At 46.7% G+C, this 13,774-nt stretch overlaps 3 protein-coding genes across 5 annotated transcripts in view; 2 read left to right on the plus strand and 1 right to left on the minus strand.

Moving 5' to 3' along the window:
• Positions 1 to 342: 342 nt before the first annotated feature.
• Positions 343 to 5,886, plus strand: DPAGT1 (dolichyl-phosphate N-acetylglucosaminephosphotransferase 1). 2 transcript variants are annotated; one of them, XM_057379000.1, is made up of 9 exons: positions 373 to 928; positions 1,008 to 1,128; positions 1,213 to 1,426; positions 1,967 to 2,113; positions 2,236 to 2,320; positions 2,765 to 2,953; positions 3,579 to 3,666; positions 4,013 to 4,168; positions 5,320 to 5,886. In XM_057379000.1, the coding sequence occupies exons 1-9, from the start codon at positions 774 to 776 to the stop codon at positions 5,383 to 5,385; spliced, it is 1,221 nt and encodes a 406-aa protein (XP_057234983.1). In that variant the 5' UTR covers positions 373 to 773; the 3' UTR covers positions 5,386 to 5,886. The 2 variants fall into 2 exon arrangements, with proteins under 2 accessions (XP_057234984.1, XP_057234983.1); XM_057379001.1 differs by lacking the exons at positions 4,013 to 4,168; positions 5,320 to 5,886 and adding an exon at positions 3,900 to 3,957 and having other exon boundaries at positions 343 to 928.
• A 2,176-nt stretch (positions 5,887 to 8,062) lies between these two features.
• LOC130581095 (histone H2AX) lies at positions 8,063 to 8,483 on the plus strand. Its single transcript, XM_057379002.1, has one exon. It carries the CDS (start codon positions 8,081 to 8,083, stop codon positions 8,474 to 8,476), a length of 396 nt encoding a protein of 131 aa, XP_057234985.1. The 5' UTR covers positions 8,063 to 8,080; the 3' UTR covers positions 8,477 to 8,483.
• Positions 8,484 to 8,605: 122 nt separating this feature from the next.
• HMBS (hydroxymethylbilane synthase) overlaps positions 8,606 to 13,774 on the minus strand; it is a 10,761-nt gene continuing 5,592 nt past the window's right edge. For both annotated transcript variants that reach the window (XM_057378998.1, XM_057378999.1), the window contains exons 7-13: positions 13,580 to 13,655; positions 12,776 to 12,889; positions 12,228 to 12,266; positions 11,236 to 11,355; positions 10,948 to 11,001; positions 9,899 to 9,985; positions 8,606 to 9,681 (exon numbers count right to left, since the gene is read on the minus strand). In XM_057378998.1, coding sequence (XP_057234981.1) covers positions 9,508 to 9,681; positions 9,899 to 9,985; positions 10,948 to 11,001; positions 11,236 to 11,355; positions 12,228 to 12,266; positions 12,776 to 12,889; positions 13,580 to 13,655 — 664 coding nt within the window. In that variant the 3' untranslated portion in view covers positions 8,606 to 9,507. The remainder of the gene's footprint in view (positions 9,682 to 9,898; positions 9,986 to 10,947; positions 11,002 to 11,235; positions 11,356 to 12,227; positions 12,267 to 12,775; positions 12,890 to 13,579; positions 13,656 to 13,774) is intronic.

Here is a 13,774-nt window from a genome sequence, read left to right on the forward strand (position 1 = left end):
TCCGAGGGGCCAAGAGCCGTTACGGATTCCCTGAGAATCGAAAATCTCCCGGAAGGTATTTTACTGAATTATTTTCCCAGCATCTGAAGAAACACGTGCGGAAGCGAACCCGACGGCCGCTCCGTTCGCCTCCGCTTTCGCGCACTATTCGCGGCGGTAGCCTAGTTCCCCGCTCCGCCGGTCGGCGGTGACTGCACTGGCCGGGGCTCGCCGCCAGTCGCCCGCAAGCGCCGCTCCCCAAAYCTGGGCAAAGACAGTTCCGGCAGAGAGGCGGGCGCAGCCGCCGCTCATTTAGCAGCACCGCGACCCCGGCGGCCCGCCCTCCACCGGGGCTTCTCCGCTCCCCGAACGGGAGGAAGTGACGTACTGGTGAAACTAGGGGGCCAAGGTGGCCATGGCAGATGCGGGCATTGCGGGGCGGAGTCCGTCGCGGGACCGCCTCCGGGCCAGAGCGAGCGCTGCCCCCGGCGCAGAGTTTCGGAGGTGCCCCACGGAGCAGAAGGAGCACCGCGGACTTTAGCGCCGGGAACAGGCGCGTCCACACGCCCTCAGTGAGGCCGAAAGCGCCATCAATCCCGGCCGTCGTCCGAGTAGAGGTCCATGGCAGCAGGCAGCTCGTGCCAGGGACAAACATGGCGCCCCTGCCCCCGATAGGCCGCGAGAACCCTGCGCATCCGGCGTCGCCCTTGTAGTGCCYGGCCGGGAAGGCGGTGGGCAGCGCCTCCGCCCGGGCTCGTTCCGCGCCCTTGGCAGGGGTAGCGCCCGCCGTGGCCATGGCGGCCTGGCCCGCCGTGCCCCTCCTCATCAACCTCGGCGGGTCGCTGCTGGGCTTCGCGGCCACGCTCGCGCTGATCCCGGCCTTCACGGAACACTTCCTCGCCGCGCGGCTCTGCGGGGAGGACCTCAACAAGACCTCACGGCGGCCTGTGTGAGTAGCGATGCGCCCAGGAGCTGTCCCCAGTGGCCAATCCGGGGCCTGCTGACACCCCACTATGCCTTCCTTCCAGCCCCGAAGCACAGGGCGTAATCAGTGGTGCCGTGTTCCTGATCATCCTCTTCTGCTTCATTCCCGTGCCCTTCCTGAGATGTTTTGTGGAGGAGCAGTGCACGGTCTTTCCTCACGACGAGGTGAGGCTCGTCTAGTGCTGCGAGCGTGGCAGGCACGGGCAGGGAGTGGCCACCGGTGACCGGGGTTCTGTTCTCTGTCTGCAGTTCGTGGAGCTCATCGGTTCGCTCCTTGCCATCTGCTGTATGATTTTCCTGGGCTTTGCAGATGATGTTCTGAACCTGCGCTGGCGCCACAAGCTGCTTCTTCCTACCATGGCTTCCCTCCCACTGCTCATGGTTTACTTCACCAACTTTGGGAACACGACCATTGTGGTGCCTAAGCCTTTCCGAGTACTGCTCGGCATGCACTTGGACCTGGGTAAGTTATGAATCACCAGAAGCCACCATCCACGTGGCAGGCAGTCAGTGGAAGGGATCACCTGAGGCACTTTGTGCTCCAGAGGGAGCAGATGGAGGATTTGCTTAAGTGATCAGTAAGACAGTGGCACTCCACCCACTAAATATTAGGCTGGAAAGAACATCSAGAAACCCAGCACACATTCAGCTGTGCATAGATAGGCACCAGTCATTTCCCCACGATCGTGGCAATAGGGGTGAGAGGTGGGTGCACACAGCACATGGCTGCTAAAACCAGGATGTTAGAGACACAGAAAGGGCATGACAGCTGGCCACCCTGTCAAAGCAGTTTGCTGCAGTCACGGTGATGTACRTACACGTACACAATTGCAGCCAACTCATAAGACAGAAAGTGATCTATTTGTAAGTTACCACTACCAAAACTCACTGAGATTGTTAGGCAGCAGGTTGTTGTATAAGCAGGAAGTGAGAGCTTTAGTGAATTAATCCAGGGCTGTTTTGTCTCCAAGTACTAAAGCATTTGGCTTGCTCTGATCTGCAGGTATTCTCTACTACGTGTACATGGGTATGCTAGCAGTGTTCTGCACTAATGCCATCAACATTCTTGCTGGAATTAATGGAATTGAAGCAGGACAATCGCTGGTGATAGCTGCTTCCATTATCGTATTCAATATTGTAGAATTAAATGGTAAGGAAAAATCTGTGGACACAAAAAGCAAAGGGAGATTGAATCCTAGATTTCAGTAGCTGACGTTATTAAAAGTGAACCAGTCATGTCTTATCACAAACATGATTTTCTTTTTTCTATAGGGGATTATCRAGAAGATCACATGTTTTCTCTCTACTTCATGATTCCCTTTTTTTTTACCACGCTGGGCCTATTTTACCACAACTGGTAAGAGGATGGACATTTACATTCAGAATTTGTTTGGAAGCATCCTTTCCCTCTAGTTTCTCCCTTTTCAAACAACAAAACCTCTTAACAGTGTGCAGGTGAGTTGCTGGAGTGTAGACAGGCTTCTTACCAGAACCAAGAGCACAAAGCATCAATAGGAACGGTAGCTTTTCTTTTTATTACAACAATTGGGGTCACACCAGCTCACCCAAACACAGAATACATTCTCTCCTGTGCCTCACTGGCTGTCTTTTCATACCATATTCTCTGCAAGTCAGGTGGTGGGTCCCAGTCCCATCTTAGAATAAATACCTACAATTGCTTTTACTGTGTAGATGTGCTGCAGATCCCCATTGGCCCCATACATTCAGTGGTTATAAATAGTCATTTTTATGGCAGTAGCAGTCATGACAGACCTTTGCTTTTCTGCTCCATGGATTGCAGGTACCCATCTCGAGTGTTTGTTGGCGACACTTTCTGCTACTTTGCTGGCATGACCTTTGCTGTGGTGGGGATCTTGGGACACTTCAGCAAAACRATGCTGCTTTTTTTCATCCCACAAGTGATCAACTTCCTCTATTCATTGCCTCAACTCTTCCACGTCATTCCTTGTCCCCGTCACCGGCTACCGAGGTAATGTACCAAGTGACCTATAGTGGTACCACACGTGTTGTCTTTTACCTCCCAACATCAGCTGAGAAAGGTGGTAGAAGGTGCTCTTTTTTAAAGCCATTAAAGTATGTTTTCTGTTTAAAAGGCAGCAGCTCACTTTGCCAGCTACAGTCAGGTCACAGAGTACAGGTTTCTCAAACAAGTGAACTTATGTGACCAGCCCACCCCACAGATGATCTTGAATGATTTTGAAAAAGTCAGAACATGATGATTCTAACCTACAAGACTGAGACAAATTGACCCATGCTGCTTTTAATGCTGCTGCAGTGGGATCTGCTAAGATTTCATAGTGGCAAGCATTCTGTATCACTAGGCCGTGCCAGTAATTGTCTCTGCAGATGTTAGATTCTTTTATTTTATTCTTTAACCTACACAGCCTTGTGTATATATTGGGGGTGCACTGGGAAGGAGTCTCCTCTGCCCCATCTGGGGAGCTAGATGGCATCAACTATTGTTACGTGCATCGGATTATTCCTGTTTCTTTCACCACTGGAGTTCTTTCTCAGCTATGGATCTAAGTCTGCTTGCTAAGTGCTCTGTCCATCTCCTTGTTTTATCTGGACTAATTTTTAAATGTTTCTTTTAGGCTTAATCCTAGTACAGGAAAGTTGGAGATGAGCTACTCGAAGTTCAAAACTAAGAGCCTCTCTGCCCTGGGAATAAACATTCTGAAGGTAATATGTCGAAAACATTCAAACAAACATGCATTTTGAGGCAGTCATCAAATGCAAGAGAAACGGTTTGGGAGAAAATGCAGAACTTCTGGAGTCAGTTATTGCTCATCTCAAATCTGGAAGGAAGTCTGTTACCATGCCTTAGTCAATTGATTGTGTTAATAATCTATTTTTCCCAATAATCACACATAGAGGTACCCCAATACCATAATAAGTCTGTCCTGTCGTTTCAGTGAGAGCACAAGCTGGATTTCAGTGATGGTACAGCAAAAGAGCTCTTGAGCAAGATTGGCCGGTGAGCACCAAACACAACTGGTAAAATATCATGCAATATTTCTTTCCTCAGGTAGTCAAGATCTTGCATGTAGTAGACGTGAGGAGTGGAACAGATGAAGATGGCGAATACACTGAATGCAATAATATGACACTTATTAATTTTGTCATAAAGCTGATTGGACCCACCCACGAGCGAAATCTCACTCTCCTGTTACTACTCATTCAGGTCAGACAAAGGGTTCCTCCCGCAGAAAGATTTACTCTGCAACAGAAACAGATCCAAGTCAGTCTCAAGAGTTTCAAAGGGAAAGGGGAAAGTAAAATATCATGCTCTTCACACAAGATCCAGTTGAGCTGTGAACTTGGGGAGAAGTAGAGGCCTACATGCCTCAAGGAGGAAATAAATTCACAAACACCTCCCTTGTCATTGAGAGCTTATAAAAACAAATTCTGTAGGTTAGCTTAAAAAGATTCCCAAGGCACAAGTCATTGGTTGCAAGAAAAACATAAGGACAACAGTGTGACCCAATATAGAGCCTTTTTGCATATTCCCACTTTTCAGTTACACCAGATGACAGTTTCAGAGTTAATTCCAGCAAGTGGACTTGTGTAAGTGTGGCACGTGGCTCAGCATTGCCTCAGTCTGAGTGGGGTGTGGGAGCATTTTGAAGCCAGTTGGAGCACAAGGATATGCTTCACAGATACTGCCACTACCTGTATTCAACATATGAGCATAGTCTAGTAGAAACACCACTTTTGGAAAGGCCTGCAATGGTTAGTTGACCACAGTAAAATCCTTTTTTTTATCCTCAGATTTAAGAGAAGAGATTCTTTTTAGGAAAGAGACACTGCCAGATTCTGAGGAGGAAGGAATTCTGGGAGGAAGGACTTTTCAATGAAAGCCTGTTGAACAGGGCTCAGGCAGATGACATCGGGGGTGGGAGAAGACAGAAAGTATTTAGCACTTATCTTGATCCCAGTCACACCAGGAAAGTCCTGACAGCACCTTACTGTAAGGATGCTGAATTTCAGCTTTGACATAAAGTGTTTTCCATTACAAACTATGGCGTTTATGTTATAATGTAGGAGTTATTCCCAAAGGTTCATCTCATCCACATGTTCACAGACTGTGACTATGGGCAGGCATATGGAGTAATTCCTCACTGATAACTAAAATCCTCAGAGAAAGAAATGAGGTCTTTGAAAAGACTTCTGCCATTTATCTTCCTATGCCTAAAAATGTTGCCTTGTTGTTGCTGTTATATGAAATGAGGCATGCTGGAAAGCTTAGCAAATCCATATAGAAAGGAGGAATCTGACAGCCTGTAAACCATTCAACAGTATAATGTTTCTGTTACATGTCTGATTTTTACCTAGGTCCTTGGCAGCACGATTGCATTTTCGATCCGGTACCAACTAGTGCGCTTGTTTTATGATGTCTGACTGGACTGTCAGGAGCAAGGGAAAGAGTTTTACTGCCAGTCCATTTTCTCCAATTGCTTGACCACATGATTCAACTGATCTTACAGCAGCTCTCTGAGAACCTCAGAATACCTGTAAGAACGCAAGCAACTGCTCTGCGTGGGCAGTCTTGAACTGGGGGTTTTTTGTGCAAAAAAGGCTTTTGTCCAATTCTGCGGATAGAAAAGATTCACTGCTACTTGGACATCATTGTTAACAGGAATACCTTTTAGCAGGGAAGCAAGTGACAGCACTTAGGGGAAGTGGGAAAGATGGAATCTATACATCTAACAAAGACACCACTGTTCACTAAGAGAGAAAACAGCAACTTTTAATTTCTCTGAGACTCTGTAGAGCAGAATAAGTAAACCAGACTCTGCTTCTGGCTTCTCCAATCATGTTTTTGGTTCATGGACATAGAATGGCATATTACAAACCATGCTCAAAACTCAGAGTGCTCCAAGAATAAAGTGATTCATGGTACCCTTTCCCCTGCTTTGCCTCAACAGTATTGACACGCAGTGAAACTGGGTTACGTGATCTATCTCCAGCTTTCTTCCCCCCTTAGGCAGCTGATCATTTCTACAGTAGACTCCTTCCTTTTTTATGGCTACTGGGAATGTTCCAATTGATGAGCTTTTAATTCTGAATATGTTTATCATTTGCTTTCCTCTGTGGTAGCCATATGGAATCGGCAAGCAGAGTAAGGATTACCATGTCCTTGTCTTAACAGGGTATCAGTAAAACCTGTAGATTAACATGGAACTAATACCCTCCAGACTGCAATTACCTTTTCTTCAAGTTATTTATATAGCAGTGTCTAGCACCATAGTTGAACACAGAATTGCTGTCTACCTGACAGAAAAACACAGAACAGCCATTGGAGTACCAGGTTATAGAATTTTTGCAATAGTAATGATAGTGAAAAGTTAAATAATACAACAGTACAAAAAATACAACAGCAAAAAAAGGGATGCTGAGGTGGGTGAGAGTAGGTATTGCCAGGTCAAGTACCCTAAAAGATGCAAGGGCACCACACTACCACACGCCCAAGTCCGGCTAGTGACAAGGCTCAGAATGTATTACCGGAAGGCAAATAATGATGTGCTGGTATCCAGCAGCACTGATCAACACAGAAAACATACAGCATTCAAGCATGAATGGCATGAGTGGCCAAATCCTCTTCCTCCTCTCCAGCAGATCAGTTTGTAAGTCTATTAGTAAAGTATATTCATTAACKTATAAACAAACATTATGAAACCTTTCATTACCTGGCCTTAAACACGCAGTCTCATCCAGCAACTAGCTGCTGGATTTCCTGGCATCAGGACATATGAATAGAGAAATAATTCTCTCTGCTAGCTGCTCTAGGAATGTGGCCTTCCAATAGGGAACTTGCAGGCAGGCACCCCATTTTCCATGGTAAAGTGGCTTAGCCCTATCTCCAGTGAGCATCCTGCTGACCCCGATCTACCATATCTGGTCCTGGGCTCTAAAGTCCATTACCCTACTTGCTCTCTGGTCTGCCTCGTTCGCTAGGGATCACACACACTTGAATTCCACCTAACTCTGGCAGCTCCCTGCATGTGCTGAGGTCTTCCCATTTGTTGGAACCACTGGCTTCTTTAATCTGTGTCATAATACCGTTTGCTGGCACTTAGACCTCCAGATGTACATAGGTACACAGGGTAGACAGTACACTCAATCTGAGGGAAAAAAGTATAAGTTGGGTTAAGTAAGTCAGGACAGACTGCAGAGATAATTTTTACTGATCAGCAACATGTTAAGATGTTACCATTTTCTTTGCTTTAATTTCTCCTTCAGCGTTCCCATGGGTTGGGGTTTTTTTGTTTTTTTTTTTCTCCCAGTCCATTTTGATTCCTTCCTCTCCTTTGGTGCTTCTCTTAATATATCCAAACTATAAACCTGTCTATAACCTATAYACTATAAACTATCTCACACATTCCCACAATCCCCTAAAAAGTATCTTATGGTAGTTTTTCACATCCCCAAATGCTCCTCTTCCTAATGCAAATACTCCTACATACAGGCATACCTCTCAGTCTGTAGGCATCCAGGGATCCCCTCTCCCTCGCTCTGGACGGAAGCCAAGCCCAGACAAGAGACCATGCCCAGGGGCTGACTCCACCCCTCAAAAAGTTCTGGGAGCAGCCCAGGTGGGGTAGGATCGTGCTGGTTAGGTGATTGCGTGACTGATGTCATCACTCCTCTGGCCCTTTGGTTAACCGTGACCAGCCCCTACTCACATAGTAACCTGACAGGTGACACAGCCAAAGCTACTTACACTGACCTTGCAGCGTTCCCACCTGCGGGTCAGGAGTAGCCGCATGCTCGCTGAGGGACGATGGGCGCGCGACGAGCACCCCACACCCCCCCAGCCTCCCCGTGGCTCAGATTTGGTGCCTCTCGCTCGCTGATTGGCTGGGCTCCATCGCCCAAACACTCAGGGCAGGCAGGGTAACGTCACACAGGTGACCAATCAGCAAAAGGTTATTCCGGCAGACGCACCAATAGCTAGGGATGCCCAATGCTGCCCGGTGAGCTGGACTCTACTTGGCGGGATGTTATAAAATCCCGGGCGCAGCAACTCCTTCCTCTGTTCGCTTGTCTCGGAGTGGGCAGAGCAGTGTGGGTTTAGCAGCCGGASCTAAACACCATGTCCGACCGTGGCAACAGCATTGATAAGGCCCGCGCTAGGGCCAARTCTCGTTCGTTACGGGCTGGGGGGCTCTTCCCGGTCGGGCGCCTTCACCGCCTGCTGCGGCGCGGGCACTCCGCGGACCGGGTGGGGGCTGCTGCGGCCCCGTACCTGGCAGCTGTGCTCGAGCACCTGACGGCTGAGATCCTGGGGCTSGCGGGCAACGCTGCACACGACGAGACGCTTGCCGTGCGCAATGACGAGGAGCTAAACAAGCTACTTGCCGGTGTTACCATAGCACAGGACGGCGTCCTGCCCAACATCCAGGCCGCGCTGCTGCCCAAAGGTGGCGGTGGCACAGGCTGCGCCAAGGCAGGCAAGAAAGGCAGCGGGCAGCAGTCGCAGGAGTACTAGGTCTGCTGGCACACCTAGCAGCTAGCACCACACAAAAAAAACACAGCACCACACGAAACACCCCACCTAGCACCACACAAAAACCCAAAGGCCCTTTTAAGGGCCATTGCTCCCCGAGAGAGCTGCAATCCGCAAGAGCAGGGAGGTGGGAAGGGGACACGAGGGCATGGCAGGCCATGGGGCTCTGTGGCTGGGGGCAGAAACCAGCCCAAGGCAAGTCAAACACTGAACACGAAAGCTGCTCCATAAGGAACTGTCATTTACTTCTGTTACATTTAGTGGAGGTGGCCTAGAAAATTGCTTCATTTACAAAACAGTACCCCAATACCCTGTTTCAGTATTTCTACAAGGCACTGTAACATGGACCCTGCTGAGAGGATGGTGACCTAGTAGCAAGTGGAGGGAGCCACAGAAACTGAAGTTTGGGTTTCTGAAGGCTTTCATGACCTTTATGCACATACAAAGGGAAACCAAAAAGGCTGTCCACTCCCTAATTTAATAGTGGCCAATTTACAAGTCTGCATCTACCTGATAACCACAAACTTAACCCACCTTAACTAAGACCAAGGGTGAATGTAGCATCTCTGATACTTTACTAGAAGGAACATGGTATCAGGAATCTAATAGGAGCCTTCAGGGATCCAGTGAGCGAAAAAGCCCAAATAACGACTCTTGAACAGACTCAGCACAGTTGAGTCTCCAATTATAATGAGCACTTTGCTCCTAAATGGAATTAAACACTTAAAGACCACTATTTCATTTTTAATTTTTGCTTTTGGCTTCCGACCTACAAAAATTGTTGAAAATACTTCAAAGAAACATTTAACAATTTAGAGAAATGTAGACAGGGATGAAAATTCTGAAGAGCAGAAACTACTCAAGCTAGTTAACTTAATATTTCAGGTTTTTTTGCACCCAAACATCAGGTAAGACTGGTGTGAATGTTGAAATAAATCCCTCCAGAGGATCATGACGTAGCTGCAGAGACTTGTAGCTGGAGTTGTAGCACTCCTGCTGGCCACACCCCAGCTTCAGCGAGCATCATTGAGCTGCCTTGCCACGCTAAGGATCTGCTTTGCTCCCTTGCTCAGAAGTAAACTAGCTACTTCAACACCCAGGTTCTCTGCAGCTTCCTGAGCCGGACCAGGAACATTCTTGGCCGTGATGCCAACATGCTGTACGTCGTCATTCGGTCCATCTTCATTCTGCAAATATAAACACCTCAAAGTAAGGTAGCAAGAAAGTAGTGGGCAAAGAATTAAGACACCCATGAAACAGGGTAAAACATAGCCTGAGAAGCCTGAAGAACAGCATGCTGTTACAGCTTACAAGAAACCAGACCAAATGTAATCTACTTCAAAAGGTCTGTTTTTTGGCATTCATCTTCAGGTTTGAAGTTTGAAGCCATCATGGTTCAATTACCTGATGGGGATAACTAACACTGGTCTGCATGGTCTCCTTCAGGCTGTCTGATCCATCCAAGCTGTAGACTGCTCCTGTCAAATACAACTTTGAAAAATATACAGAATGGATTAATACCACATTAACAAACAAACAGCCAACTAATGTCTCTATGAAAAAACCCACCCAATATACAAAGCTAAGTCTGGGGGGGAAAGGCTTTTGTCATGCAGTGGGATCAGCAAGAATAGTGGTACTGATGCCTTAAATGGGGCTTAACTTTGTCTGGCCTGTTTCAGGTAAGACAATAAAAGCAAACAGTTTTAATACAGGCCTACTGGTATACTGAAGGCAGACAAAAGCCTCCTCATAAAGCTACACTCAAAACGAGCGCTGAGTCACGAGACCATCACCTTTTACAAGTTTTGTCTTTTTAACATGTGAGGCCCCAATTCTCAATTACAACTTCAGGTGATGATGTCAATCCCCCCAACCTTGCTCCTCCCAATTCTCCTGCTGTTTACATATTTGGGGCCCTGAGGCAGTGAGGTGTCTTTGAGAGTAATTGTTTTGTGTAAAGATGGGAGAGCAGCTTTAATGCTGTACACTGGGAAAGTACAATACAGGTACATGAAAATATAGAAGCTAAAAATCCTAAGGCATCGGTACAATGCAAGAATAAGAAAAGTAATCCCTCTTAGGGAGCATGTGACTTCCCAAAGGCTGAACTGTTTTCCAAGCTTCCCACCTCCTTCATCACACTCCACTGTCTAAACACAGGTTTGGTAGGGTCAGAAGCAGGATTTTTAGCACAACGCTCACATAGGTGGCRTGGGTGGAGGGGGAAACCTGGTATGTATTACAAGCTAATTTTCTGAAAGACAGCTTCAGTAGCCAGACTCATTTTTGTACTCCTGCTTTGGACACAAACACAGAAGGATTGAGTCAAGAGACTATCTGCCCTAACTGGCTATAAAGATGTCTGCTGAAATTGTCTTCAGTAAAGGATCAGGGAATACTTGGAACAGGTTTACAAAAATCATTCATGAAGAATACAAAGTACTACTCACCTGGCCATCCTTCAGCAGGGTGCTAACAGCAACAGGGACACTGCATCCACCCTCCTAAAACACAAAGCAGCTGACACTGAGGCTCCTACCCAACATGTTCAAAGCAGAGGCCTCTGAAAAGTTTAGGCTGTATGGAACCCTGCCCACCACTCTTCAGGCCCTTTTTGATTCAGAAGTACTCTCCTTTGCAGTTTTAGGGAAGCGTAAAAGATTTCACACACCATGGCACCAAGTCAACTAGCAGATCATTATTTACTGCTGCAGGCAGAGCAAGGATGCCAGACCTACCAAACGCTTCATAAAGGCTCTCTCCGCAATGCAGCACAACACAGTGTCTGCATCATGCAAGGCAGATACCATATTCAGTATCTCTTGGTCTTTGGCACGAACTTCCACTGCTAAGGCACCCTAGAAAAGAAACACACAACAAAATACACTAACTCTTCAACTGCATGCATCTGCATGTGCACTCAGCATTGATCACGAAATAGAACTCAGAGGCTCGGACCCTTCTCACTAAGGGAGGGACATTTACAGAAATGAATTATGATACACTCCACTGGCTGCAGAGTCATCCTACAGTAGTTGCTATAAACAGAAGATCAGGACCTTTTCAGCCCAGTGTTAAAGATCATGCTGCCACCTCAAACCATTCTAAAACTTTGCACAGTACCTGACAAATGCATGATCAAAATCACTTTTTCAGACTGAACGTGCAGATTTGTCACTTGCAATCACTAATGAATCACCAGCGCTGTTTTACCAGGTTTAATCCTAGCAGGGCAATCCTGCGTAAACTCAGCATGGACTGGAATAGTTTGGCCACCTAAAAACAGGAGCACTAAGAATGTGCTCCGCAACAGATGTTTCAGCTCCACCCTGCAGGAGTCAGGACACCGTGCACAAAGGAGAAAGAAGCATAACAGAGCAAAGACACTGCAGTGGGTTCGCACAGCTATCCTAGTGCAACGTAATACTGACCCTGTCAGAGCCTGCCCCGTATCTGCCATGTGGCCCCACTGCAGCTGTGCACACATTACCTTTCCCATTTACTGTTTTTCCATTACTGATACAAATCAGCCCCTACCACACTGGGTAGGACACTCCCATTCTTTTAACAAGCTGTGCCTAAAACAGTGAAACAGCCAACGAGATTCATGTACTCTTCTGATGACCAAGACATAAGAGTCTTCCACGCAGTTAACTACTCAGTTATATTGTACTGCTGCTGGCTGTCACTGCTACTTAAGCATGACTTAAGGAACAAAGTTGTACAGTACCTGTCCAACAGCATACAGACAATCTTCAGGGCCTAGAAGCTGGAAGAAAGTAAAATCAAGAGTTAACTCAAGTTGCACTGCTCAGAATATAGGAAACAAGAGCCAGATTCCTGTCTTTAATACCAATCCATTTAATGTCTGACTGAAGAAATATCACCTCTCTTCTCATACCTCTGTTTCCACTGCTAAAGTGAGATCGTGCACTTTCCATCAACTGGAGTGTACACTGTGAATTAGCTAACCACTAAAATCTCAGTCTTGCACACTGCTGCGTTGCTAGACACGAGTGCTGTGAAGTGCTAGGAGACGATCAGATTACAAACTGTTACTGAACCATGGAAAGCCGAACACAAAAAAATTCTGTATAAAGAAAAAACCAACCAAAAACCCCAACCACTACTTCCTGAAATGTCTCAAAACAAAGCTAGAGTGGCAATGGAGTCAGCAGACTGCATGTTCATCTTAGACAGCACAACCACAAGGTCTGAAAGGCAAGCAGTCGATAGTTCAGCAGAGAGAACGGTMTTTTGTGCTTCGCTGCACCTCACCTGGCCGATGCGATTTTCCCAGCCCATTCTCTTCAGCCCAGCAGCAGCCAGGATGATGGCACTGAAGTCTTCCTTCTCATCTAGCTTCTTTAAACGGGTATTTAAGTTTCCTCTCTGTAGAAGTGATTAAGCAAGCATAGAAACAGCAGGCAAACAGTCCTACAACCACCTGAGTCTCCACAGACTATACAGAATCCAACAGTCGCCAAATGAGAATGTCAGTACCATCCTGAAAGAAGTGTTAAATATGGACAAATGTTTCCTAAAGTAGAATTTTGACAAGCATTATGGAATATTAATTCAAGTACTGAGTCTACAAAGATATGCATGTCAAGTAAGTACACTATCAGCATCCAACCCCTTCTGCACTACAAAGAACTCTGCTCCTAGAACTGAAGTAACAATGCCTTTTCTCAATAGTTCAGCCACCCATATTGGAACAAGGGGTCCAAAGCGCATCCAGGGTTACTGGAAACCCAGCAGCATCTGGTCACATGCCCATGACAAACACATGAGAGGCACCGTTACGCAGTTTTTCGAACACTGCATAACATACAATTCATCTGTACACAGAACCACAGCTAGATCAAGACTGGCTGCTTCTTCCTAGCCTCATGAGAAAGCGGAGGACAGGATGGCTACARTGCTACACCCCCCTCAGAACAGGGTACCAGAGAGAAGCCTTTGAGGAATCAGCTTGTTCTTGTAAGTCAGGTGGTACAAACCAGAATCTGGAGTTTGCACAAAGTTATGCTTTCCTGTTTGCAGCTTTACCAGCTTCCATGATTTGCCTGGAAAGGATACAATATCTCTGAATTCTAAATGAGGGAACTTCTTCTTGAGCTGAGCCGCCCTCCGAAGCGAACTGGTTCCAATCACACTGCAGGGAAAAACGTAATCACCGAAATCCAGAACACTCCAGCCAGATATATGACAGAGGTTTCAAGGAAATAAATAGTAAGGGTTTTTTTTTTTTTTTTTTTTTTTTTTTTTTTTTTT

This window comes from Malurus melanocephalus, unplaced genomic scaffold (assembly GCF_030028575.1).
Source record: "Malurus melanocephalus ecotype Western Australia unplaced genomic scaffold, MMel_1.1 scaffold_382, whole genome shotgun sequence".
NCBI lineage: Eukaryota > Metazoa > Chordata > Aves > Passeriformes > Maluridae > Malurus > Malurus melanocephalus.